Source organism: Ranitomeya variabilis, chromosome 1 (assembly GCF_051348905.1).
Source record: "Ranitomeya variabilis isolate aRanVar5 chromosome 1, aRanVar5.hap1, whole genome shotgun sequence".
NCBI classification, from domain to species: Eukaryota; Metazoa; Chordata; class Amphibia; order Anura; family Dendrobatidae; genus Ranitomeya; species Ranitomeya variabilis.
Genome location: NC_135232.1, coordinates 445,571,111 through 445,597,698, shown reverse-complemented (window position 1 = coordinate 445,597,698; position 26,588 = coordinate 445,571,111). Strand labels below are relative to the sequence as shown.

Genomic DNA, 26,588 nt, shown 5'->3' with positions numbered 1-26,588 from the left:
GGAAGAATTGCTAGGCTGCCAACACTTTCGGCCATGACTGTATATACATAAACACAAATAATCTACCTTTCTATCTATATATCATTGAAAATAGTGAAATGCAGATATCTGCTAAATTTAAATTCGAGTGTCCTTGAACAATGTGTGAAATGGATATTTTGTAACGCTGATGTTCCCCATGAGATCATAAAGCCGCGCTGATCTCTTGTACTTGTTCTCTAAGCTGAGTATGCAAATAGAACAATCCAGCTGATTACGACTGAATCTGATTGCTTCATCATGACCCAGTACAATGGGAGCTGAGAGGCAATCAGAATACTACTCAGACACAGTAATGACTTACAATCAGCCAAATAAAATGTGACACTACTGTGATCTTGGATGCCTGCCCATTTCTTCTTTTATCATGCATACTTAGTTGTAAAAAACAGTCAATATCTAAAATAAAAATAATGACAAAACAAATTTAGGGAAAAAAAGCGATGATTTGTTGTTCACTTTATGTATGTAGTATGTGTTTGTGCGATTCTAGTATAAAAAAAATATTCAACAGAAGCTCTGTTTTCAATTACTGTCTTGATCATAGATATTAGTGCAGGACATAGAACATGGATATAACACTATAGTCACATAATAATTATAGGCTTTGGTGGTTTGTAGACTTTATTGCTGTTTCTGCTAAAAGGACAAAATAGCCCAGCATGCTGCATTATTTTTTCGCAGCAAAATGACAGCTGACAATGAAATATCACAGACCACATAATGGACAATAGGGTCTGTTGGGCATTATTGGTGTTGTTCATATGTAGGCTCTGGCACTGTCATTAGGAAAGTAGATGCACAGATATGAACATATTAAAAAATCCTCTGCAGTCTGTTCATGTTAGAATAATTGTAAGAGAAGCAGTGCACCAAATACAGAACAGTACTATTGGAGTTGATAGCGTCTGGCAGTAAAGGGAGGGCGCTGTCTACCTAGTAAACTAAACTACTAGAGTACTATTCGACTAGCTTTAATGATGACACTATCTGTCTTGGACAGGGATGAGAATCACTGTAGGGCCTCCTTCACACATCCTGGTGATTCCTGTACAGGAAAAAACAGTAACAGTGTGATCTATTGTACTTGTGCCATCCGTGTGTCCATATGTCTGTGTGACATCCGTATGTCCGTGTGCAATGTCCGCGTGCCATCCATGTGACATAAGTCTGTTCATGTGCTGTCCGTGTTCGTGTGTCAGTGTGCTGTCAATATGACATGTATGGAATGAATTGCAGCATAGAAATTAAAGAGTGTTATGTATTAAAGATGTACAGTGAGAGATAATGATGAGGAACATGATAGATAGATAGATAGATAGATAGATAGATAGATAGATAGATAGAAATATGTCAGTGTGCTGTATAATCAGTGCTTTGTGTGATTTTTTTTCTGGGGTACCCGGTAAAGTAACCAGTAAAGGATAAGCAAACAGCTGTGAGCTGCTATTAACCCCTTCCTGACATCAGACGTACTATCCCGTCGAGGTGGGGTGGGCCCGTATGACCACCAACAGGATAGTACGTCATACGCGATCGGCCGCGCTCACGGGGGGAGCGTGGCCGATCGCGGCCGGGTGTCAGCTGCATATCGCAGCTGACATCCGGCACTATGTGCCAGAAGCGGTCATGGACCGCCCCCGGCACATTAACCCCCGGCACACCGCGATCAAACATGATCGCAGTGTACCGGCGGTATAGGGAAGCATCGCGCAGGGAGGGGGCTCCCTGCGGGCTTCCCTGAGACCCCCGGAGCAACGCGATGTGATCGCGTTGCTGCGAGGGTCTCCTACCTCCTTCCTGGCTGCAGGTCCCGGATCCAAGATGGCCGCGGCATCCGGGTCCTGCAGGGAAGGAGGTGGCTTACCGAGTGTCTGCTCAGTGCAGACACTTGGTAAGCCTGCAGCCCTGTCAGTGAGATCGGTGATCTGATAGAGTGCTGTGCACACTATCAGATCATCGATCTGTGATGTCCCCCCCTGGGACAAAGTAAAAAAGTAAAAAAAAAAATTTTCCACATGTGTAAAAAAAAAAAAGAAAAAAATTCCTAAATAAATAATAATAAAAAATATATATTATTCCCATAAATACATTTCTTTATCTAAATAAAAAAAACAAAACAATAAAAGTACACATATTTAGTATCGCCGCGTCCGTAACGACCCAACCTATAAAACTGCCCCACTAGTTAACCCCTTCAGTAAACACCATAAGAAAAAAAAAAAAAAAAACGAGGCAAAAAACAACGCTTTATTACCATACCGCCGAACAAAAAGTGGAATAACACGCAATCAAAAAGACTGATATAAATATCCATGGTACCGCTGAAAACGTCATCTTGTCCCGCAAAAAACAAGCCGCCATACAGCATCATCAGCAAAAAAATAAAAAAAAGTTATAGTCCTGAGAATAAAGCGATGCCAAAATAATTATTTTTTCTATAAAATAGTTTTTATCGTATAAAAGCGCCAAAACATAAAAAAATGATATAAATGAGATATCGCTGTAATCGCACTGACCCGAAGAATAAAACTGCTTTATCAATTTTACCAAACGCGGAATGGTATAAACGCCTCCCCCAAAAGAAATTCATGAATAGCAGGTTTTTGGTCATTCTGCCTCACAAAAATCGGAATAAACAGCGATCAAAAACGGTCACGTGTCCGAAAATGTTACCAATAAAAACGTCAACTCGTCCCGCAAAAAACAAGACCTCACATGACTCTGTGGAGCAAAATGTGGAAAAATTATAGGTCTCAAAATGTGGAGACGCAAAAACTTTTTTGCTATAAAAAGCGTCGCTGGTTTCACACTTGCGTTTTTGTCTGCAGCGTTTTTTGCACAAAAAAAGCATGCGTTTTTTCCCTATATTTAACATTGAAAACGCATGCGTTTTTTTTGTACGCGTTTGGTCGCGTTTTCAAACGCATGCGTTTTTTTTCTGCATGCGTTCATTTTCAGAAATACAACCTGCAGTATTTTCTTGCGTTTTTAAGCACATGCGTTTGTTTGCGTTAAAAACGCATGCATTTTTATCGAAAAAAAACAGAAAACACACTGAAAAGCCACCCACCACCATCAAGGTGATAAAGGGATCCAAACCCTAACCCTAACTCTACCCCTAACCTCACCCCTAACCGTTTAATGAACATTTTCTGACAGTCATAGTGCCACGTATTTCAGTGCCACGTATTTCAGTGCCACGTATTTCAGTGCCACGTATTTCAGTGCCACGTATTTCAGTGCCACGTATTTCAGTGCCACGTATTTCAGTGCCACGTGTTTCAGTGCCACGTATTTAAGTGCCACGTATCACGTATTTCAGTGCCACGTATCACGTATTTCAGTGCCACGTATCACATATTTCAGTGCCACGTATTTAAGTGCCACGTATTTAAGTGCCACGTATTTCAGTGCCACGTATTTCAGTGCCACGTATTTCAGTGCCACGTATCACGTATTTTAGTGCCACGTGTTTCAGTGCCACGTATTTAAGTGCCACGTATCACGTATTTCAGTGCCACGTATCACATATTTCAGTGCCACGTATTTAAGTGCCACGTATTTCAGTGCCAAGTATTTCAGTGCCACGTATTTCAGTGCCACGTATCACGTATTTTAGTGCCACGTGTTTCAGTGCCACGTATTTAAGTGCCACGTATCACGTATTTCAGTGCCACGTATTTCAGTGCCACGTATTTCAGTGCCACGTATTTCAGTCACGTTTAGGGTTAGGGTTAGGGGTAGGGTTAGGGTTAGGGCTAGGGTTGGAGGTAAAGTTAGGGTTGGGGCTAAAGTTAGGGTTGGGGCTAAAGTTAGGGTTAGGGTTTGGATTACATTTACGCTTGGATTAGGGTTGGGATTAGAATTATGGGTGTGTCAGGGCTAGGGGTGTGGTTAGGGTTACCGTTGGGATTAGGGTTAGGGGTGTGTTTGGGTTAGGGTTTCAGGTAGAATTGGGGAGTTTCCACTGTCCAGGCACATCAGGGGCTCTCCAAGCGCGACATGGCGTCCAATCTCAATTCCAGCCAATTCTGCGTTGAAAAAGTAAAACAGTGCTCCTTCCCTTCCGAGCTCTCCCGTGCGCCCAAAAAGGGGTTTACCCCAACATATGTGTTATCAGCGTACTCGGGACAAATTGAACAACAACTTCTGGGGTCCAAGTTCTCTTGTTATCCTTAGGAAAATAATTTGGGGGGCTAAAAATCATTTTTGTGGGAAAAAAAAAAAGATGTTTTATTTTCACGGCTCTGCGTTATAAACTGTAGTGAAACACTTGGGGGTTCAAAGTTCTCACAACACATCTAGATAAGTTCCTTGGGAGGTCTAGTTTCCAATATGGGGTCACTTGTGGGGGGTTTGTACTGTTTGGGTACATCAGGGGCTCTGCAAATGCAACGTGACGCCTGCAGACCAATCCATTTAAGGCTGCATTCCAAATGGCGCTCCTTCCCTTCCGAGCTCTGTCATGCACCCAAACAGTGGTTCCCCCCCACATATGGGGTATCAGCGTACTCAGGACAAATTGGAAAACAAATTTTGGGGTCCAATTTATTCTGTTACCCTTGTAAAAATACTAAGTTCCTTAGGGGGTCTACTTTCCAAAATGGTGTCACTTGTAGGGAGTTTCAATGTTTAGGCACATCAGGGGCTCTCCAAACGCAACATGGCGTCCCATCTCAATTCCAGTCAATTTTGCATTGAAAAGTCAAATGGCGCTCCTTCCCTTCCAAGCTCTGCCATGCGCCCAAACAATGGTTTACACCCACATATGGGGTATCAGCGTACTCGGGACAAATTGCACAACATTTTTTGGGGTCCAATTTCTTCTCTTACCCTTGGGAAAATAAAAAATTGGGGGCAAAAAGATCATTTTTGTGAAAAAATATGATTTTTTATTTTTACGGCTCTGCATTATAAACTTCTGTGAAGCACTTGGTGGGTCAAAGTGCTCACCACACATCTAGATAAGTTCCTTAGGGGGTCTACTTTCCAAAATGGTGTCACTTGTAGGGAGTTTCAATGTTTAGGCACATCAGGGGCTCTCCAAACGCAACATGGCGTCCCATCTCAATTCCAGTCAATTTTGCATTGAAAAGTCAAATGGCGCTCCTTCCCTTCCAAGCTCTGCCATGCGCCCAAACAATGGTTTACACCCACATATGGGGTATCAGCGTACTCAGGACAAATTGCACAACATTTTTTGGGGTCCAATTTCTTCTCTTACCCTTGGGAAAATAAAAAATTGGGGGCAAAAAGATCATTTTTGTGAAAAAATATGATTTTTTATTTTTACGGCTCTGCATTATAAACTTCTGTGAAGCACTTGGTGGGTCAAAGTGCTCACCACACATCAAGATAAGTTCCTTTGGGGGCCTACTTTCCAAAATGGTGTCATTTGTAGGGGGTTTCAGTGTTTAGGCACATCAGGGGCTCTCCAAACGCAACATGGCGTCCCATCTCAATTCCAGTCAATTTTGCATTGAAAAGTCAAATGGCGCTCCTTTCCTTCCGAGCTCTGCCATACGCCCAAACAGTGGTTTACCCCCACATATGGGTATCAGCGTACTCAGGACAAATTGTACAACAACTATGGGGGTCCATTTTCTCCTGTTACCCTTGGTAAAATAAAACAAATTGGAGCTGAAATAAATTTTGTGTGAAAAAAAGTTAAATGTTCATTTTTATTTAAACATTCCAAAAATTCCTGTGACACACCTGAAGGGTTAATAAACTTCTTGAATGTGGTTTTGAGCACCTTGAGGGGTGCAGTTTTTAGAATGGTGTCACACTTGAGTATTTTCTATCATATAGACCCCTCAAAATGACTTCAAATGAGATGTGGTCCCTAAAAAAAAATGGTGTTGTAAAAATGAGAAATTGCTGGTCAACTTTTAACCCTTATAACTCCGTCACAAAAAAAAATTTTGGTTCCAAAATTGTACTGATGTAAAGTAGACATGTGGGAAATGTTACTTATTAAGTATTTTGCGTGACATATGTCTGTGATTTAAGGGCATAAAAATTCAAAGTTGGAAAATTGCAAAATTTTCAAAATTTTCGCCAAATTTCCATTTTTTTCACAAATAAACGCAAGTTATATCAAATAAATTTTACCACTAACATGAAGTACAATATGTCACGAGAAAACAATGTCAGAATCGCCAAGATCCGTCAAAGCGTTCCAGAGTTATAGCCTCATAAAGGGACAGTGGTCAGAATTGTAAAAATTGGCCCGGTCATTAACGTGCAAACCACCCTTGGGGGTGAAGGGGTTAATAGCCTGGCAACCTTGTGGGATATTGTCCCCTTTCTCAGATTAGTAACATCAGCCCCCAGCCATGGGCTTTCCCCTCTGCTGGTTAACAAAATTACAGGGAGCCCATGCCAATTTTTTTAAATTTAATTCTTTATTTTACACACGAGGTACACAGCAGGTGCTAAATACAACTCCCATCATTTTTGCCTGGTCACAATGAGCTGAGGGAGACCAGGCGACAATGATCAGAGCTTTTCCCAGGTGCCAGTACGTGTCACACTGATGACATACTGATGTGCACGTGTGAGGCACGAATTTTGTCAATGGTGCCAGTCTGCGGGTTTTTCACACAAACACATGGTCCGTGTGAGATCCTGACACGTGCGCACCACCATTGAATACAATGGGTGTCCGTATTTGTGGTCCTTAAAATCAGACCGCGTACGGACGTGTGAAGGGGCCTAGGGCAGATTTACTAAAACTATTTTATGGTTATGTTTACAAGTTGCGTGTTTGCTGCATTTTGCTATGTAAGCAAAACCTGCTCTCTTGGCAGTACAAAAGCTGCTTCCACCACGGAAACATGAACAATGCAAGGTGATTGATCACTAATGCAAGACATGTGAAACCATGAAACCATTTTGGAAAAAAGGGTAATTTGATCAAAATATTTGTAAGAAAAAGATTTTTATGTCTGAAAAAATAGTTATTATCCTGAACAAAAAAGTTCACAAGAGATCATGAAAAAATACACAATTACAAATGTAAGAGGGGGGAGTTGAATTGGTTGGCAATAGTTTAGTTAAGCCATTGCCAGAGCATTAAGTTTGTAGGACAAGGTTTACTTTCACACTTGAGTTGGTCAGGTATTATTCAATTTCACACTTGGTCAGCCAATGTTTAGGCCATGTGCACACGTTCAGTATTTTTCTCGTTTTTTTCGCGTTTTTCGCTATAAAAACGTGATAAAAACGCGAAAAAAACGCTTACATATGCCTCCTATTATTTACAGTGCATTCCGCATTTCTTGTGCAAATGTTGCAATTTTTTCCGCGAAAAAATCGCATTGCGGAAAAAAAAGCAACATGTTCATTAAAAATGCGGAATTGCAGGGATTCCGCACACCTAGGAGTGCATTGATCTGCTTACTTCCCGCCCGGGGCTGTGCACACCATGCGGGAAGTAAGCGGATCATGTGCGGTTGGTACCCAGGGTGGAGGAGAGGAGACTCTCCTCCACGGACTGGGCACCATATAATTGGTCAAAAAAAAAAGAATTAAAATAAAAAATAGTCATATACTCACCTTCGATGGCCCCCGGAGTGTTCCCGCCTCTCAGCGCTGCATGCTGCCGCTTCTGTTCCTATAGATGGTGTGGTTCAGGACCTGCGATGACGTCACTGTCTTGTGATTGGTCGCGTGACGCTCATGTGACCGCTGACGTGACCGTGACATAATCGAAGGTCCTGAACCACACCATCTATAGGAACGGACGCCGCTGACGAGATCGGCTATCTGCAGAGGGTGAGTATAACCATTTTTTAAATTTTTTTATTATTTTTAACATGATATCTTTTACTATTGATGCTGCATAAGCAGCATCTATAGTAAAAAGTTGGTCACACTTGTCAAACAGTATGTTTGACAAGTGTGACCAACCTGTCAGTCAGTTTTCCAAGCGATGCTACAGATCGCTTGGAAAACTTTAGCATTCTGCAAGCTAATTATGCTTGCAAAATGCTAAAAAAACCACGAAAAAAACGCAAAAAAAAAAAGCGGATTTCTTGCAGAAAATTTCCGGTTTTCTTCAGGAAATTTCTGCAAGAAATCCTGACGTGTGCACATACCCTAAAAGTTAAATGTTCATTTTTTGCTTCCATGTTGCTTCTGCTGCTGTGAAACACCTGAAGGGTTAATAAACTTCTTGAATGTGGTTTTGATCAGCTTGAGGGGTGCAGTTTTTAGAATAGTGTCACTTTTTGGTATTTTCAGCCATATAGACCCCTCAAACTGACTTCAAATGTGAGTCGTCCCTAAAAAAATGGTTTTGTAAATTTTGATGTAAAAATGAGAAATCGCTGGTCAAATTTTAACCCTTATAACTTCCTAACCCCAAAAAATGTTGTTTCCAAATTTGTGCTGATGTAAAGTAGACATGTGGAAAATGTTATTTATTAACTATTTTGTGTCACATAACTCACTGGTTTAACAGAATAAAAATTCAAAATTTGAAAATTGTGAAATTTTCAAAATGTTCTCCAAATTTCTGTGATTTTTTCACAAATAAACGCAAAAATCATTGACCTAAATTTACCACTATCAAGAAGCCCAATATGTCACAAAATAAAAATATCAGAATAGCTAGGATTCGTTGAAGCGTTCCTGAGTTATTACCTCATAAAGGGTCACTGGTCAGAATTGCAAAAAATGGCCAGGTCATTAAGGTCAAAATAGTCTGGGTCATGAAGGGGTTAAACAACATACAGCGTGCATTAATGAGCTAGAACTAAAATGTGAGAATTATGAAAGCAGGTCAATTAGGAGCAACATACGTATTCATGGCCTTCCTGAAAAAATTGTGGCACTTAAAAACACAGCTACCGCACTTTTTACAGCACTACTCCCAGAAACAGACCGAGCTTTGCTACGTATTACTAGGATACATAGGGCTTTGGGAAAACCAAGATCAAATGACATTCCCAGGGATGCAGTACTTAAACTACACTATGAAGAATCCTGGGATATAATCCTAACTGCTGCAAGAGAAATACCCATTCTGCCCAGCCTGCCGAACTTAGTCCGTCTTTTTGTGGACATTGCACCAGCTACACTCTCCAGGAAGAGAGCCCTCAGGCCAGTCACTACTGCCCTACAAGCAGCACAATTTAGGTATCTATGGGGTTTCCCTTTTGCCCTTTCATTCTCTCATAGTAACAAATCCTTTATATGCCGGCCCCTGGAAGATGGTAAACACACTCTTGAACAAGCTGGAATCCCAATTTCGGATGTTACTCCACCATTGCCACAACGACAATCACGACCGACAAGAGAATGGAAGATGGCTCCTAGGACAAGGAGCCAGAACACACGTGTTACTTAACTGAACATTGGCCTGGTAACTGTTGCCTGCTGTTCCAGCTTAGATTTTTGGCTCATGCGACATGAGGACTCTCATGGTTTGCATGGGATATGGATAGTTGGGATTTAATAGTTTAAAAAATATTATTGTTAAGTTGCAATATCTCCTTCTCTGGCTTAGTTCCATGAAAACTGATATAATTGGTACCGTCTGAAATCTTTTGGTTCATTAATCTCACGTTGATATCCATCATTTCATATGATTTCATTGAAACCTGGGTTGGTGGATCTCGCCGGACATATGTTTTTACTATATTTTCGTTGATTAGATTAGTTTATTATAATATATGTCAACTTTTCTACTAGTTCTAATAACATTATTTGTTATTAAATGACATATAGGTATGTTATTGCAGGGGTTTGGCTCTTGGGGTTAACACGTGTTGCCTAAACTTAGTGATACCTGGTTTCCCCTTTTAATATGGGTCTCCAGATCACTATACATTCTGGGTTTTCTGCCCATTCAATATTGTTTTTTGTCATTTCTTATTTGTCTTGTGTTTTCGTCTTTCCCCTCTCATTTCCTCCCCATTGTTTCTCCATAGAGATGTCCACCTTCATTTACACCACCTACGCAGCAAGTTCTTTCTCAGAATATACCCAAATTGGAAGGTAATATGGGGTAAACTACTCATTAGCACCAAATGCTTATTTGATCATGTGTAAAGTCCTTTCTCACAATGTTCGGAGATTTAATTCCCCTTTAAAACGTAAAAAGGCCTTTCTAGATTATCGAAAACAGAACCCTGACACACTCTGCCTCCAGGAAACTCAGTTTTCTAATTCCTCAAGCCCGAAATATTTTGACTCTGCTTATTCTCGCTTCTTTATATCGTCATGGATCATAAAACAAGAGTGTAGCTATTTTTATTAAAAATAGCTTCCCATTTCAGCCTGTCAATTCTTATTCAGACTTGGAGGGTAGATTCGTTATTTTACAGGGATCATTGCAGGGACAGAACATCTACATAGTAAATAGCTACCTCCCAGCATCTACTCAATTTTCTGTCTTCAAATTGATATTGTCTAAACTTGCTACATTTTCTTTTCATCACTTGATTTGGTGTGGTGATTTCAATTTTACTATAAATCCGAACTTAGATAGCAGTGCACTGAGACGCTCTGACATCACTAAAGCAGAAAGGAAAAAAATTCTTTGTTTTATGAGGGAGAACCGTTTAGTGGATATATGGAGAGAGATAAATGGGACTACAAGGGGATATACTTATTTTTCTCCAGCTCATAAAACATATTCTAGAATTGACCTCCACCTAACTATAGTTAATTCACTCCCAGCTGTCTTATACTCCCATCATGTACCGTCTTCATGGTCCGACCATGATGTAGTCCTTTCTGTTTTTAAATTTAACATTACTACATCCAGATTATATAGATGGAGGTTAATTGAATCTCTACTTACAGATCCTATTGTTATCACTCATATTAAAGAAGAATTTAATCATTTTTTTCAAATTAATATTACAGAAGAATCCTGCCCCGGATTTGTTTAGTTGGCACACAAAAAATATATAACCGGTTCCCTAATCAAACTAGCGTCTAATAAGAAGAAAAAGAGAACTGAGTTACAGACTAAATTAGAAAACAAACTCTTAAAACTTGAACAGGCAAATCAGCTATCCATATCTCTTTATCTAACCAAACAGATACAAGACACTAAATTACAATTAGATGCCACTCTCACTAATAGGACGGAAAGAGCACTGACTTGGACTAAAGCCACTTTTTATAGACAAGCTAATAAGCCCAACAGAATGCTAGTACATAGACTCAGAGTGAGAGAATTCCTTAATAGTATTCCTTCCATAAAAGATGCTACAGGTCAGATTTCAGCACATCCAGATACTATCTACAATACATTTTATGATTACTATCAGAGACTGTACTCCACTCTGCAGCCTCCCTCACCACAACTTCTGCAATCCTTCTTACAAGATCTCCCACTTCCCAAGATAACAGAATCCAAAGCCCATCAACTTCAATCAGATATTTCAGAAGAAATAAATTTAGTAATTAAAAATCTCAAAAAAGGAAAGGCCCCTGGACCCGATGGCCTCACAGCAATCTATTATAAAAAATTTAGCGAGACACTGCTAGACCTAATATTAACCAACAGGCCAGACCGCATATCAAATATAAGGGTTGGGGGTCACTTGGGGAATAGTGATCACAAAATAATAAGTTTTTATGTCTCCTTTAATAAGATGTGTAGTAGAGGGGTGACAAGGACACTAAACTTCAGGAGGGCAAATTTCCAACGGATGAGAGAGGATCTTGGTGCAATTAACTGGGATGATATCCTGAGGCATAAAAATACACAAAGAAAATGGGAGACATTTATTAGCATCCTGGATAGGACCTGTGCACAGTATATACCGTATGGGAATAAACATACTAGAAATAGGAGGAAACCAATATGGCTAAATAGAGCTGTAAGGGGCGCAATAAGGGACAAAAAGAAAGCATTTAGAGAATTAAAGGAAGTAGGTAGTGAGGAGGCATTAAATAAATACAGAAAATTAAATAAATTCTGTAAAAAGCAAATCAAGGCAGCAAAGATTGAGACAGAGAGACTCATTGCCAGAGAGAGCAAAAATAATCCCAAAATATTCTTTAACTACATAAATAGTAAGAAACTAAAAAATGATATTGTTGGCCCCCTTAAAAATAGTCTGGGTGAAATGGTGGATGAGGATGAGGAAAAAGCCAATATCCTAAATTACTTTTTTTCATCAGTATTTACAAAAGAAAATCCCATGGCAGCCAATATGACTAGTGATAAAAATTCCCAATTAAAGGTTACCTGCTTAACCCAGCAGGAAGTACAGCCGCGTCTAAAAATCACAAAAATTGACAAATCTCCGGGCCCGGATGGGATACACCCCCGAGTACTGCAGGAATTAAGTACAGTTATTGATAGACCATTATTTTTAATCTTTAAAGAGTCCATAATAACAGGGTCTGTACCACAGGACTGGCGTACAGCAAATGTGGTGCCAATATTCAAAAAGGGGACAAAAACTGAACTCGGAAATTATAGGCCAGTAAGTTTAACCTCTACTGTGGGTAAAATCCTGGAGGGCATTCTAAGGGATGCTATACTGGAGTATCTGAAGAGGAATAACCTCATGACCCAGTATCAGCACGAGTTTACTAGGGACCGTTCATGTCAGACTAATTTGATCAGCTTTTATGAAGAGGTAAGTTCCGGACTGGACCAAGGGAGCCCAGTGGATGTAGTGTATATGGACTTTTCAAAAGCTTTTGATACGGTGCCACACAAAAGGTTGTTACATAAAATGAGAATAATGGGGATAGGGGAAAATATGTGTAAGTGGATTGAGAGCTGGCTCAGGGATAGGAAACAAAGGGTGGTTATTAATGGAGCACATTCGGACTGGGTCTCGGTTAGCAGTGGGGTACCACAGGGGTCAGTATTAGGCCCTCTTCTTTTTAACATATTTATTAATGACCTTGTAGGGGGCATTCAGAGTAGAATTTCAATATTTGCAGATGACACTAAACTCTGCAGGGTAATCAATACAGAGGAGGACAATTTTATATTACAGGATGATTTATGTAAACTAGAAGCTTGGGCTGATAAATGGCAAATGAGCTTTAATGGGGAAAAATGTAAGGTCATGCACTTGGGTAGAAGGAATAAGATGTATAACTATGTGTTTAATTCTAAAACTCTGGGCAAAACCGTCAATGAAAAAGACCTGGGTGTATGGGTGGATGACAAACTCATATTCAGTGGCCAGTGTCAGGCAGCTGCTACAAAGGCAAATAAAATAATGGGATGTATTAAAAGAGGCATAGATGCTCATGAGGAGAACATAATTTTACCTCTATACAAGTCACTAGTTCGACCACACTTAGAATACTGTGCACAGTTCTGGTCTCCGGTGTATAAGAAAGACGTAGCTGAACTGGAGCGGGTGCAGAGAAGAGCGACCAAGGTTATTAGAGGACTGGGGGGTCTGCAATACCAAGATAGGTTATTACACTTGGGGCTATTTAGTTTGGAAAAACAAAGGCTAAGGGGTGATCTTATGTTAATGTATAAATATATGAGGGGACAGTACAAAGACCTTTCTGATGATCTTTTTAATCATAGACCGGTGACAGGGACAAGGGGGCATCCTCTACGTCTGGAGGAAAAAAGGTTTAAGCATAATAACAGACGCGGATTCTTTACTGTAAGAGCAGTGAGACTATGGAACTCTCTGCCATATGATGTTGTAATGAGTGAGTCATTACTTAAATTTAAGAGGGGACTGGATACCTTCCTGGAAAAGTATAATGTTACAGGGTATATATATTAGATTCTTTGATAGGGCGTTGATCCAGGGAACTAGTCTGATTGCCGTATGTGGGGTCGGGAAGGAATTTTTTTCCCCATGGTGGAGCTTACTCTTACCACATGGTTTTTTTTTGCCTTCCTCTGGATCAACATGTTAGGGCATGTTAGGCTATGGGTTGAACTAGATGGACTTAAAGTCTTCCTTCAACCTTAATAACTATGTTACTATGTTACTTACGCCTCATAAAAAAAGTTTCTGTAATTTGCTTTTAAATGGGCAGCACGGTGGGTCAGTGGTTAGCACTGCAGCCTTGCAGCGCTGGAGTCCTGGGTTCAAATCCCATCAAGGACAACATCTGCAAAGAGTTTGTATGTTCTCCCTGTGTTTGCGTGGGTTTCTTCCGGGTTCCTCCCACATTCCAAAGACATACTGAGAGGGAGTTTAGATTGTGAGCCCCATCAGGGACCGTGATGATAATGTATGCAAACTGTAAAGCGCTGCAGAATATGTTAGCGCTATATAAAAATAAAGTTTATTCATTTATTTATAAATAAAGATTATTTATTATTTATTTATTTTTAAATGGTTCCCAGATGCCTCCTAAGTTCTATGTGGCACACGTGACTGTGATCCCTAAACCGAAAAGAGACCATTTATTAACGAAAAATTTTAGACCCATTTCTCTACTAAATGTAGATCTCAAAATTTTCACATCAATTATTACTGATAGGCTCAATAAATTATTGCCCTCCCTTATATACCGTGACCAGGTTGGCTTTACACCCACGAGGCAGGCGCCGGATAATATCAGAAGGAATTTAAATATCATTCACTCAGCAAATCATCTTCAAAAAACACTTTTAATGTTGGCTCTAGATATCGAAAAAGCCTTTGATACATTATCATGCTCATATCTTTTTACAGTTTTGTCCAAATTTGGCATTTCCCCTAAACTCATCTCTTGTCTTTGGTTATTATACAATAGCCCTACAGCTTATCTAAAACTCCCTTCGACTCAACCTACCCCTATAAATATACAACGAGGCACAAGACAAGGATGCCCATTATCACCGGCCCTCTTTGCCTTAGCCATGGAACCCCTGGCGGAAGCTATAAGGAATAATGCCAATATATTAGGACCAGTTAATCTTGGAGACCAATACAAAGTCAGCCTCTTTGCAGATGACTTCCTTTTGGTCCTAACCAGCCCTCTCACTACACTTACTAATCTGTTCTCCCTTCTCCACGATTTTGAATTAATCTCTGGTCTTAAGATAAATATAGAAAAATCCGAAGCATTATTCATAAACACTCCAAAAAAGGTACAAACTAATAGACACTGTGTGCAGAATTATTAGGCAAGTTGTATTTTGATCACATGATACTTTTTATACATGTTGTCCTACCCAAGCTGTTCAGGCTTGAGAGCCAACTACCTATTAAGTAAATCAGGTGATGTGCATCTCTGTAATGAGGAGGGGTGTTGTCTAATGACATCAAAACCCTATATAAGGTGTGCTTAATTATTAGGCAACTTCCTTTCCTTTGGCAAAATGGGTCAGAAGAGAGATTTGATGGGCTCTAAAAAGTCCAGAATTGTGAGATGTCTTGCAGAGGGATGCAGCAGTCTTGAAATCACCAAACTTTTGAAGCGTGATCACTGAACACTCAAGCGTTTCATGGCAAATAGCCAACAGGGTCGCAAGAAGCGTGTTGGGAAAAAAAGGCACAAAATAACTGCTCATGAATTGAGGAAAATCAAGCGTGAAGCTGCCAAGATGCCATTAGCCACCAGTTTTGCCATATTTCAGAGCTGCAACGTTACTGGAGTAACAAAAAGCACAACGTGTGCAATACTCAGGGACATGGCCAAGGTAAGGAAGGCTGAAAAACAACAACCTTTGAACAAGAAACATAAGATAAAACGTCAAGACTGGGCCAAGAAATATCTTAAGACTGATTTTTAAAAGGTTTTATGGACTGATGAAATGAGAGTGACTCTTAATGGGCCAGATGGATGGGCCAGAGGCTGGATCAGTAAAGGGCAGAGAGCTCCACTCCGACTCAGACGCCAGCAAGGTGGAGGTGGGGTACTGGTATGGGCTGGTATCATCAAAGATGAACTTGTGGGACCTTTTTGGGTTGAGGATGGAGTGAAGCTCAACTCTCAGACATACTGCCAGTTTCTGGAAGACAACATCTTCAAGCAGTGGTACAGGAAGAAGTCGGTATCGTTCAAGAAAAACATGATTTTCATGCAGGACATTGCTCCATCACATTCCTCCAACTACTCCACAGCGTGGCTGGCCAGTAAAGGCCTCAAAGAAGAAAAAATAATGACATGGCCCCTTTGTTCACCTGATCTGAACCCCATAGAGAACCTGTGATCCCTCATAAAATGTGAGATCTACAGGGAGGGAAAACAGTACACCTCTCGGAACAGTGTCTGGGAGGCTGTGGTGGCTGCTGCACGCAATGTTGATCATAAGCAGATCAACAAACTGACAGAATCTATGGATGGAAGGCTGTTGAGTGTCATCATAAAGAAAGGTGGCTATATTGGTCACTAATTTTTTGGGGTTTTGTTTTTGCATGTCAGAAATGTTTATTTCTAAATTTTGTGCAGTGATATTGGTTTACCTGGTGAAAATAAACAAGTGAGATGGGAATATATTTGTTTTTTATTAAGTTGCCTAATAATTTTGCACAGTAATAGTTACCTGCACAAACAGATATCCTCCTAAGATAGCCAAATCTAAAAAAAACCCACTCCAACTTCCAAAAATATTAAGCTTTGATATTTATGAGTCTTTTGGGTTGATTGAGAACATAGTTGTTGATCAATAATAAAAATAATCCTCTAAAATACAACTTGCCTAATAATTCTGCACACAGTGTAGTCTCTCAATTTGCGTTTACGAGAAAGGAACATTATTTGCCCTATCTTGGAATTAACCTCACGACCAACAAGTCAACCCTATTCAAATGGAACTACATCCCATTAATTCGGAATCTCCAGGCTGACCTAACTAGATGGTCTTCTTCGACATTGTCCTGACTAGGTAGATTGCACGCCATAAAGATGGTGTCACTACCTCGTTTCCTATATTTATTCCATTCCCTCCCAATTGCGATCCCATCAAAGGTGTTTCATAATATTCATACTATCTATAATCTCAAAGTTTATATGGCATGGAAAGAAACCTAGAATCTCACAAAAAATTATGTTCCACCACAGGAGACTAGGAAGACTATCTTTACCTAACTTCGCATTATATTTTAAATCCGCTCAGATAGCTCAGTTGACTAATATATGTTCATATAATGGGTTCTCTTGGAGTCATTTCTTGTAAAACCATTTTCGTCACCGGGTCAGATGTTGACTATAGAGAGACTCCCACAGGGTTTATCCATCTCAGCACCCTTTACAGCTCACTCTTTAATTCTTTGGAGGAAGGTGAGATTTAAATATGGGCTACAATCCAAATCTTCCCCTCAGATCTGCTTATCTCATAACCCAATGTTTTTACCTGACCTCGAACCTCAACTCTTTTCATGGTGGAAATTAAAGGGAATCACTATACTAAAACACCTTTGTTCTCCATTTAACATAAGACTTAGTAGACAGGAATTTATTCAGAGGTATGAACCATCGGGCCAGAGAGGCCTTATGTATAAACCAGATTCTTCATTTTGCCAGTTAAGTTTTACCGCATAAGACCCCTTTTTATGCTTCGGGCTGTGAACAAAAATGCCTAAACTATCCTTTGGGAAGAGGAACAATCTCATTGATATATTCGACTGTTAACACCCCACATGACGAAGAAAAACTAAAATATGTGGTGCAGTGGGAGGAGGATTTGGGATTCGTGCAGTCTGTAGAGGACTGGTGGTGCTGTTATGACACATTATCAAGAGGTAGCCATCAGATTTCCCTCGTTGAAATGTCATTAAAAGTTCTTCATAGAACATGTCCCGACAAAAACTTCATACCATCTACCCAAATATCTCAGATAGATGTTTTAGAGGTTGTAATTCCATGAAACACATTTGGTGGACTTGTCCAGTAGCATCAGATCTGTGGCAGGAGGTGAAACTTCTGGTAGAGCGAATGTTTGGCAGGACAATCAGATTTGATCCTTCGGTTTTTTTACTGGGGGCAAAACATCCAGGATTCACTAATGGTTTCCATAGATTGGTAAATCTTTTATTTCTGGCTGTTAAAATCCACATAGCGGCAAAGTGGAGATCCTATTCACTTTCTATATCTTTAGTTAGAGAAAGGATGAATGCAATTTTATTGTATGAGCGTATTGAAGCTACTAGAGATGACACATGGGACTCCTTTCAGTTGTGGAATTCTTGGCAGGATTTGGATCCCAATGTACAACTAAATCAGGCCCTTAGTTTGCCTCCCAGATACAATGAGACATCAAGATCTTCGGGGGGGGGGGGGGGGGGGGGTTGGCTATGTGATGTGGAGTGTTGGATCACATGTTGGATCACTGATTGCGGATTATGAATGATCCTTGTTTTCCTTAATATATCTTAATATTATATTTCATGTATGGCATCATACAAATAATCCATGCTGTTATTGTTGCGGACGTGGGTGAATAATTACATTAATGTCAGGTATATTGTATATTGTGGAATACCTATTTGTTTTCCTTTTGTGTTATACCTCCCTTGTATTTGTGTTGTCTCCCCATGTGCTGATACTTTGTTACGTATTCTTTGTTCATTATTATAGAAATTCCTATCTCCCCTGCGAGGGAGATTATTCCTGAACAGTTATATATTGTTTAAAGGGAACCTGTCACCACGTTTTTGGAAGATGGGATAAAAATAGCGTTATATAGGGGCAGAGGTGGGCGTTACATTAGTGTGTTTGTTATGCGTTTATTACCCACCTAAGTTGCCGAAATACCTTTGCAAAGTCTCCGTTTTCGCCTGTCAATCAGGCTGGTCTGGTCAGATGGGCGTGGTGTCTTCCCCCAGATCTTGTTTAGTTTTCCGTTGGTGGCGTAGTGGTGTGCGCATGCCCAAGGTCCCGAATCCTCTGCCAGGGGATTTCAAAGAGCGCGGTGTCCGTTATTGCATTGGTGATCGGTGGGCGCGGCCATCTTCCTTTGGCCGCGCGTGCGCAGAAGCGGCGCTCTGCTTGCTGCGGCGCTCTGCTGGCCGCGGCTTCAGGAAAATGGCCGCCGCGATATCCATCTGCGCACGCGCGGCATCCCGCGGCCATTTTCCTGATGCCGCGGCCAGCAGAGCGCCGCTTCTGCGCACGCGCGGCCAAAGGAAGATGGCCGCGCCCACCGATCACCAATGCAATAACGGACACCGCGCTCTTTGAAATCCCCTGGCAGAGGATTCGGGACCTTGGGCATGCGCACACCACTACGCCACCAACGGAAAACTACGCAAAATCTGGGGGAAGACAACGCCCATCTGACCAGACCAGCCTGATTGACAGGCGAAAACGGAGACTTTGCAAAGGTATTTCGGCAACTTAGGTGGGTAATAAACGCATAACAAACACACTAATGTAACGCCCACCTCTGCCCCTATTTAACGCTATTTTTATCCCATCTTCCAAAAACATGGTGACAGGTTCCCTTTAACACCATGTGTCTTAATAAAACTTATTGAAACTAAAAACCGCACCCCTCAACGTATTCAAAATTGTTTCAAGTATTTAATTAACCCTTCAGTTGCTTTTCAGGAATTAATGCAAATTGGCATGACATCAATAAAAAAATGTATTTTTATCATTTAAATGTTGATAACTTTTTAACAGGCCGCTATAGCTGTCAGAGTCTAAGGCTGTTATTTGACCATGAATTGTCATTGCAAACATCAGGATCACACAATCATCATCTCAGAATGCCAATGGGGTTAAAGAGGAAGCTCCCAAACAATGTTAACCATTTAAATGCTGTAGTCACTATTTGCAGCAGCATCTAAGGGGTTAAATGGCCATGGTCGGTGATAATACTGATTGTGGCTGATGCAGCGATTTGTCAGCTATAGTGTACAGCTGACAGCTGCAGGACTGTCATGCTAGTCTCTAATATCGCAGATCAGTAAAAAGGCGTTTTAGTGGTCATTAAGGGGTAATATAGCATGAGACGGTGTATGCCACAGGTCTGTTTTCACAGAGATACTGTACACGAAATCCTAGAGAGAAAAAAAAATTCTGTGCGTCCCTATATACGTAATAAAGATCAATACATACTGAATCCATGTGAGCCTTTAGTTAAAGAAAACCTTGACGGCACTCAAAATATTTGTGCAGAAAAGAAATGAAATGATAAATCACATTTCTGTGTTCAAATATAAAATATCTCATTTACAGTGCATTAATTAAAGGAAGTAACAGAAATATAATTATTAGACTGCAAATTCATTTGCTACAATCACTTTGCTTTAGTACTAAAACTTGGTTCCTTAATTTTGTGCTTACTTTAAAAACGTAAATCATGGTGTCACATTTATGAACTGACATGACTACTGACAGTCTGACGCTGACTGTCACAAAGCAATCAATATCACAGCTATTACACTACACATCTGGATGTAGCCCCAATCTGATATTTATCAGAGGCAATGACAGGCAGGACTATATGCTTCAGCTCATGTCACACTTTTCACTTCTGAAACGGCTACACGAAGAAGAAAAGTAAGATGACTGTGGAAAGGACAGGAACAATATTATGCAAAGGTTGAAAAAATGTAACATTTTCTAAACATCTTCTCAATTTATACACTATTGAGTATGCAGTAAGGATACTGTCACACTATACGATTTACCAACGATCACGACCAGCGATACGACCTGGCCGTGATCATTGGTAAGTGGTTGTGTGGTCGCTGGGGAGCTGTCACACAGTCAGCTCTCCAGCGACCAACGATGCCGAAGGCCCCGGGTAACCAGGGTAAACATCGGGTTACTAAGCGCAGGGCCGCGCTTAGTAACCCGATGTTTACCATGGTTACCAGCGTAAAAGTAAAAAAAAACAAACAGTACATACTTACATTCCGGTGTCTGTCCCCCGGCGTTCTGCTTCTCTGCTCTGTGTCTGCGCCAGCCGGAAAGCACAGCGGTGACGTCACCGCTGTGCTCGCTTTCCGGCCAGCCGGCGCTCACAATGCAGAGAAGCAGAACGCCGGGGGACAGACACCGGAATGTAAGTATGTACTGTTTGTTTTTTTTTACTTTTACGCTGGTAACCACGGTAAACATCGGGTTACTAAGCGCGGCCCTGCGCTTATTAACCCGATGTTTACCCTGGTTACAAGCGAACGCATCGCTGGATCGCTGTCACGCACAACGATCCAGCGATGACAGCGGGAGATCCAGCGACGAAAGAAAGTTCCAAACGATCTGCTACGACGTACGATTCTCAGCAGGGTCCCTGATCGCTGCTGCGTGTCAGACACAGCGATATCGTATGGATATCGCTGGAACGTCACGAATCGTACCGTCGTAGCGACAAAAGTGCCACTGTGTGACAGTACCCTTAGTGCTGGACTTGTCTCCCATACAACACATATGGGAAGTCATTTGGTTGGCAACTGCAAAGGGAGCTGCCAGAAGCAGATTTTCGTGTCCAGTACATTCAGAATGGCAAACTAATCCTAAGGTATTAATAACCCCATTGATAGCAGCAAAGCATGTAAGTGTGTGTATTTCTCTATGGCACTTTTAATTAATACTAAATAACTTGAGATGTTTTGAAAATTTTGTTTCTATTATTTTATCATTTGCATATTATTAACATATCTATCCATCCTGTGATCTCCATAATTTCACAACTTTTCCTTCTTGCTGTTGCAATATCAATGGTGAGTAGTATACATGCTTAGAGGAATCAGGCAATATATTGAATAACAAATAATCTTTCCAGAAAATTCATTAACACCCTCCCCCATAGTATTATAGACTGACATCTGTCTGTTCCCTTCTATCCTCTCAGTTTGTCTAATTTCTATATGAAGGTTAAACAGAAGGGTAACTCTGTAAGTGGAATATTGCCAGAATTGAAAGCTGTGAACCTCCAGTCTGCACAGATGTTTCAGATGTGGTGACTTATTAACTAGAAAACCGGCCTTAATCACAGATTGCACACAGCAATCAAATGTGGATGCCCTAATGTATTCTGCATTTGTTGTTAATCTACAGAATCAGACACATACACAATAGTAGACAACAATGCACAGTGTTAAATGAATGTGAACACCTGCGCCCATACAGGGATTAAATAACGAAATCCAGTGCAGAAAAATCAATAACCCATACAGAGAAAAGATTGCACACAGAGGACAAAAAATATCATAAAAGGATTTTTATTAAACAACTTATTGTTGAACGGTTATGTCCATTACAATGTTATGGGATGATAAGATAATGAAAACTACCAATAGTGGAACCACAGGTCAGAGGCAAAAAGTTATATAATAATTCCAATACCCACACCAAAACAACAATCATATGCATATATCGTATTATGTCAATGTAGATTTGTTTGAAACCACTGGTGAGTGTCACCAAAAGAAAATGGGAGCTGGAGGGGTAACTAGAGGATAATAGTAAACCATAATTAACTTGGACCTGCGGTGCAACGACCCCTACATGCGTTTAGGCTTGTGTGCCTTCTTCCGGGAGAATCAGAAACATGTACAATATACTAACACTTACAAAGCACCTGTCACAATTTTTAGAGTGAAAACTGATATTATGTTAGAAAACATCTTCTGGGAGTGTTTACTTAAATTAGGTCTTCCGGTCTCTGGTAACATGTGTTACAATGCTACTGAAAGTTTATGGTTCATTTCAACGTGCCAATTTCAGCCTGTTAATGCACCATTAACGAGCACAGACCGATCGACTCTACACAAGTCATTCAGCATTCGTTCTCTGGTCTGTTTAAACAAAGCGACAAACAATGATGAGGACAAACTACGGTATGTATTGTGTGAAGGTCTGTGAGAATAATTTTAGGTCAAAGTTAGGCATAAATTTTGCAGGGTTTACAAACGTTTAAGCACCACTGTACATACTGTAGGTTAGAAAGAGACATACAGGCGCTTCTCACAAAATTAGAATATAATCAAAAAGTTAATTTATTTCAGTTCTTCAATACAAAAAGTGAAACTTATATATTATATACAGTCATTACAAACAGAGTGATCTATTTCAACTGCTTATTTCTGTTAATGTTGATTATTATGGCTTACAGCCAATGTAAACCCAAAAGTAATTATATCAGTAAATTAGTAACTAAATAATTAACAAAAAACACTTGCAAAGGCTTCCTAAGCGTTTAAAAAGGTCCCTTAGTTTGTTTCAGTAGGCTCATCAATCATGGGGAAGACTGCTGACTTGTCAGATGTCCAGAAGGAAGTCATTGACACACTCCACAAGGAGGGTAAGACACAATAGGGTCATTGCTAAAGAAGCTGGCTGTTCACAGAGTGCTGTATCCAAGCATATTAATGGAAAGTTGAGTGGAAGGAAAAAGTGTGGTAGAAAAAGGTGCCCAAGCAACCGGGATAACCACAGCCTTGAAAAGATTGTTAAGAAAAGGCCATTCAAAAATTTGGGGGAGATTCACAAGGAGTGGACTGCTGCTTGAATCATTGCTTCAAGAGCCACCACACTCAGACGTATCCAGGACATGGCTACAAGTGTCACATTCCTTGTATCAAGCCACTCATGGCCAATAGACAACGCCAGAAGCGTCTTACCTGTGCCAAGGAGAAAAATAACTGGACTGTTGCTAGATGGTTCAAGGTGTTGTTTTCAGATGAAAGTAAGTTTTGCATTTAATTTGGAAATGAAAGTTCCAGTGTCTGGAGGAAGAGTGAAGAGGCACCCAATCCAAGCTGCTTGAGGTCAAGTGTGAAGTTTCCACAATTATGGTTTGGGGAGCCATGTCATCTGCTGACGTAGGTCCACTGTGTTTTATCAAGATCAAAGTCAGCGCATCCATCTACCAGGAAATTTTAGAGCACTTCATGCTTGCCTTTGCCGACAAGCTTTTTGGAGATGGAAATTTCATTCTCCAGCAAGACTTCTCACCTGTCCACAGTGCCAAAAGTACTAATACCTGGTTTAAAAACAACAGTATCACTGTGCTGGATTGGACAGCAAACTCGCCTGACCTTAATCCAATAGAGAATTTATGGGGTATTGAAAAGAGGAACATGAGAGGCACCAGAGCCAACAATCCAGATGAGCTGAAGGCTGCAATAAAAGCAGCCTGGGCTTCCATAACACCTCAGCAATGTCACAGGTTGATCGCCTACATGCCACTCTACATTGATGCAGTAATTGATGCCAAAGGAGCCCAAATAAGTATTGTGTGCATTTGCTGAACATACATTTCAGTAGGCCAACATTTCGGACTTTAAAATCATTTTTCAAGCTGGTGTTATAAAGTATTCTAATTTACTGAGATAATGACTTTTGGGTTTTCATTGGCTGTAAGCCATAATCATCAACATTAACAGAAATAAACACTTGAAATGGATAACTCTGTTTTAATTACTCTATGTAATATATGAGTTTCACTTTTTGATTGATATTCTAATTTTGTGAGAAGCACCTGTAATTATAGTGAAAATGATACTTTTTCAGTGGTTGGGAGAAAATCTGTCTTGAGGAAGTGGTGTGATCACTATGAAACACATAGAAATAAATTTTATTTCTCTATTGCATCTAATTGGACTCCACTGGTACATCATTCTGACAAGCGAGCAGCGTGGTCTGATGCCCCCATTCTCTTTACCCAAAGAAGATGTACAGACTGAAATAGAGGACCAGTATAGGCCCATGTCTGCTGATGTCAGTCTTTGGGGCCTGTAAGGAGGCTACTGGCTGTATAATCGATGGGACGTATGTGTCACAGAGATGGCTGATCCGTGCGATGCAACCCAGAGTATTTTGCTTTAGTGCACGTGAGCACTAAGATGTTGTTTAGTGGCTATCCATATACCTCCCCTTACAGGGTATAGCTACAGCTTATGTAATGGAGGCTGTTGTTTGGCACAGGGTTGTGGCTGGAGGTGTGGAGACCTCCATGGTCTGTGTGCAGAGAGGGAGATGTCTTCCTGTGTATGTGGCTTGAGACCGAGCCTGAGCGCTGGACATTACCCCAGCCTGTGTGCCCACCGGCCTGAGGGAGCAGGATCCTGCCAGGACCTGTGTAAGGTCAGGGTCATGTGACCTGGCCATGTGAGTTAGTGGCTATTAGTGTCTTGGGAGAGTAGGAATTCCCACAGCTAGAGGACTGTGCTATGGACACTGATGCTTTGTTTTTGCCTGCCCTAAAGGCTGTTTTTCCTTACTGTTGGTGCTTCCTGGGTTATAAAGCAAATAAACCCATATGGACTTTGAAAGAAACGTGGCTCCTGATGCACCTGAGTGAGTACATTCCCTAAAGGCCATTAAACAGCACACAGTACGTAGTAAACGGGTTGCAAAATGGAAGTGATGGTTTGTAAGATAAAGATACAGGGTTTTATAGCAGGATACTACTAGATTGACCAATATTTTCATGGTGACAGCTTATCTTTAAAGAGGTTTTCTGCAATCAGAATACTGATTAGCGTTCTGAAGAAGCCGTGGCATTTGTGCCGGCTCTTTTCTTGAACCACTGGCCCATTCACATTAACCTGCAGTAAATGCAGTTTTCAGTATATAGTCTTTTTTTCATAATTTCCTATATCTTTGAACATTGTTTAGCTCTTCGTTAATAACCACCCTTAAGAAAAATTCTACTTTGGGTGACGAGCAGTGTTCCAGCAATAATGATAAAGTTCAGTCTATTAATCTGAGATTCTCTTAAGAGTATGTTCAAAGCTATTTATAAATGCATATCGCACTTTTGTCACAGAACATAAATGAACAAGACATGGAAGTGCTCTCACAAAAGTGCAGTATAATAGAACCTGCACTGTAATTACTAATCAGTTTTCTGTCATCAAATGGCAGTAAGTCAAATGTAATAATAATTATGCTATGCATATCCTCAATGGTAACTCTTTCGAGAAACGTCCTACCCTAAAATTGAGTAACAGAATGTCATAATAAACATATATTTATAGCCAAACATATTAGCACACATTTGGCATCCTTTAAGTTAATCCGTATATCTGTACAACACAAGAAACACAACTGGAGGCAAACGACATCAAACCGGGCAAACACCAACACCAACATCTGCAGAAGCCTTGGTGAACCATGCAGGGATGAAGAATAATCACAAAAATAAAAAGTACAAATAAGCCATTACAAACAACAAGATGCTAGAAAATTTCCAAAAAAATCTTACCTTCTTCAGTCATAGTGTCATAATATTTTAGTTTTCCATATGATCCAAGTTCTACAACATCACAGCAAAAAAACAGAAGATTAAGGCTCCAGAAATAAAAATATACTGCAGGCAAATGAACACAAGAAGTAAAAATGCCCCATGTAAAGGCTAATATTTATTTAGAGACAATTTCTAACTTAGTTCTCTAATTCACACTAAGAATACATGCAAGCACTGCTGCTTATGGCTGGTGGTGTTAGTAGGACTTATCGTGGTCATTTCAGTATGGAATTAATTGGAATAGTTTCTTAAGTATTTTGCAGAACTAATACAAACCATTTCAGCAAAAGTGCCATTTGTTAAGGGGATTATATTGTGAGAAATGTATCGATTGTTTGAACCAACTTTTTGGATTAGCATATTTTTAAAAAATGTTTTATATGCCCCTCCTGGGGCAATTCAAATTTGGCCTTGAAAGTCTAATGAAGGAAAATGTCCACTTTTTACC

The 26,588-nt window shown here is 40.4% G+C and overlaps 1 protein-coding gene across 10 annotated transcripts in view; it reads right to left on the bottom strand.

Annotated features, from left to right (window-relative positions):
- SLC24A2 (solute carrier family 24 member 2) overlaps positions 1 to 26,588 on the bottom strand; it is a 675,272-nt gene that overhangs the window by 79,488 nt on the left and 569,196 nt on the right. For 8 of the 10 annotated variants that reach the window (XM_077249620.1, XM_077249614.1, XM_077249629.1 and 5 more), the window contains one exon: positions 26,099 to 26,149. The exons of the other annotated variants lie outside the window; for them this stretch is intronic. In XM_077249620.1, the coding sequence (XP_077105735.1) occupies positions 26,099 to 26,149 (51 nt within the window). The remainder of the gene's footprint in view (positions 1 to 26,098; positions 26,150 to 26,588) is intronic. 10 annotated transcript variants of the gene reach the window in all.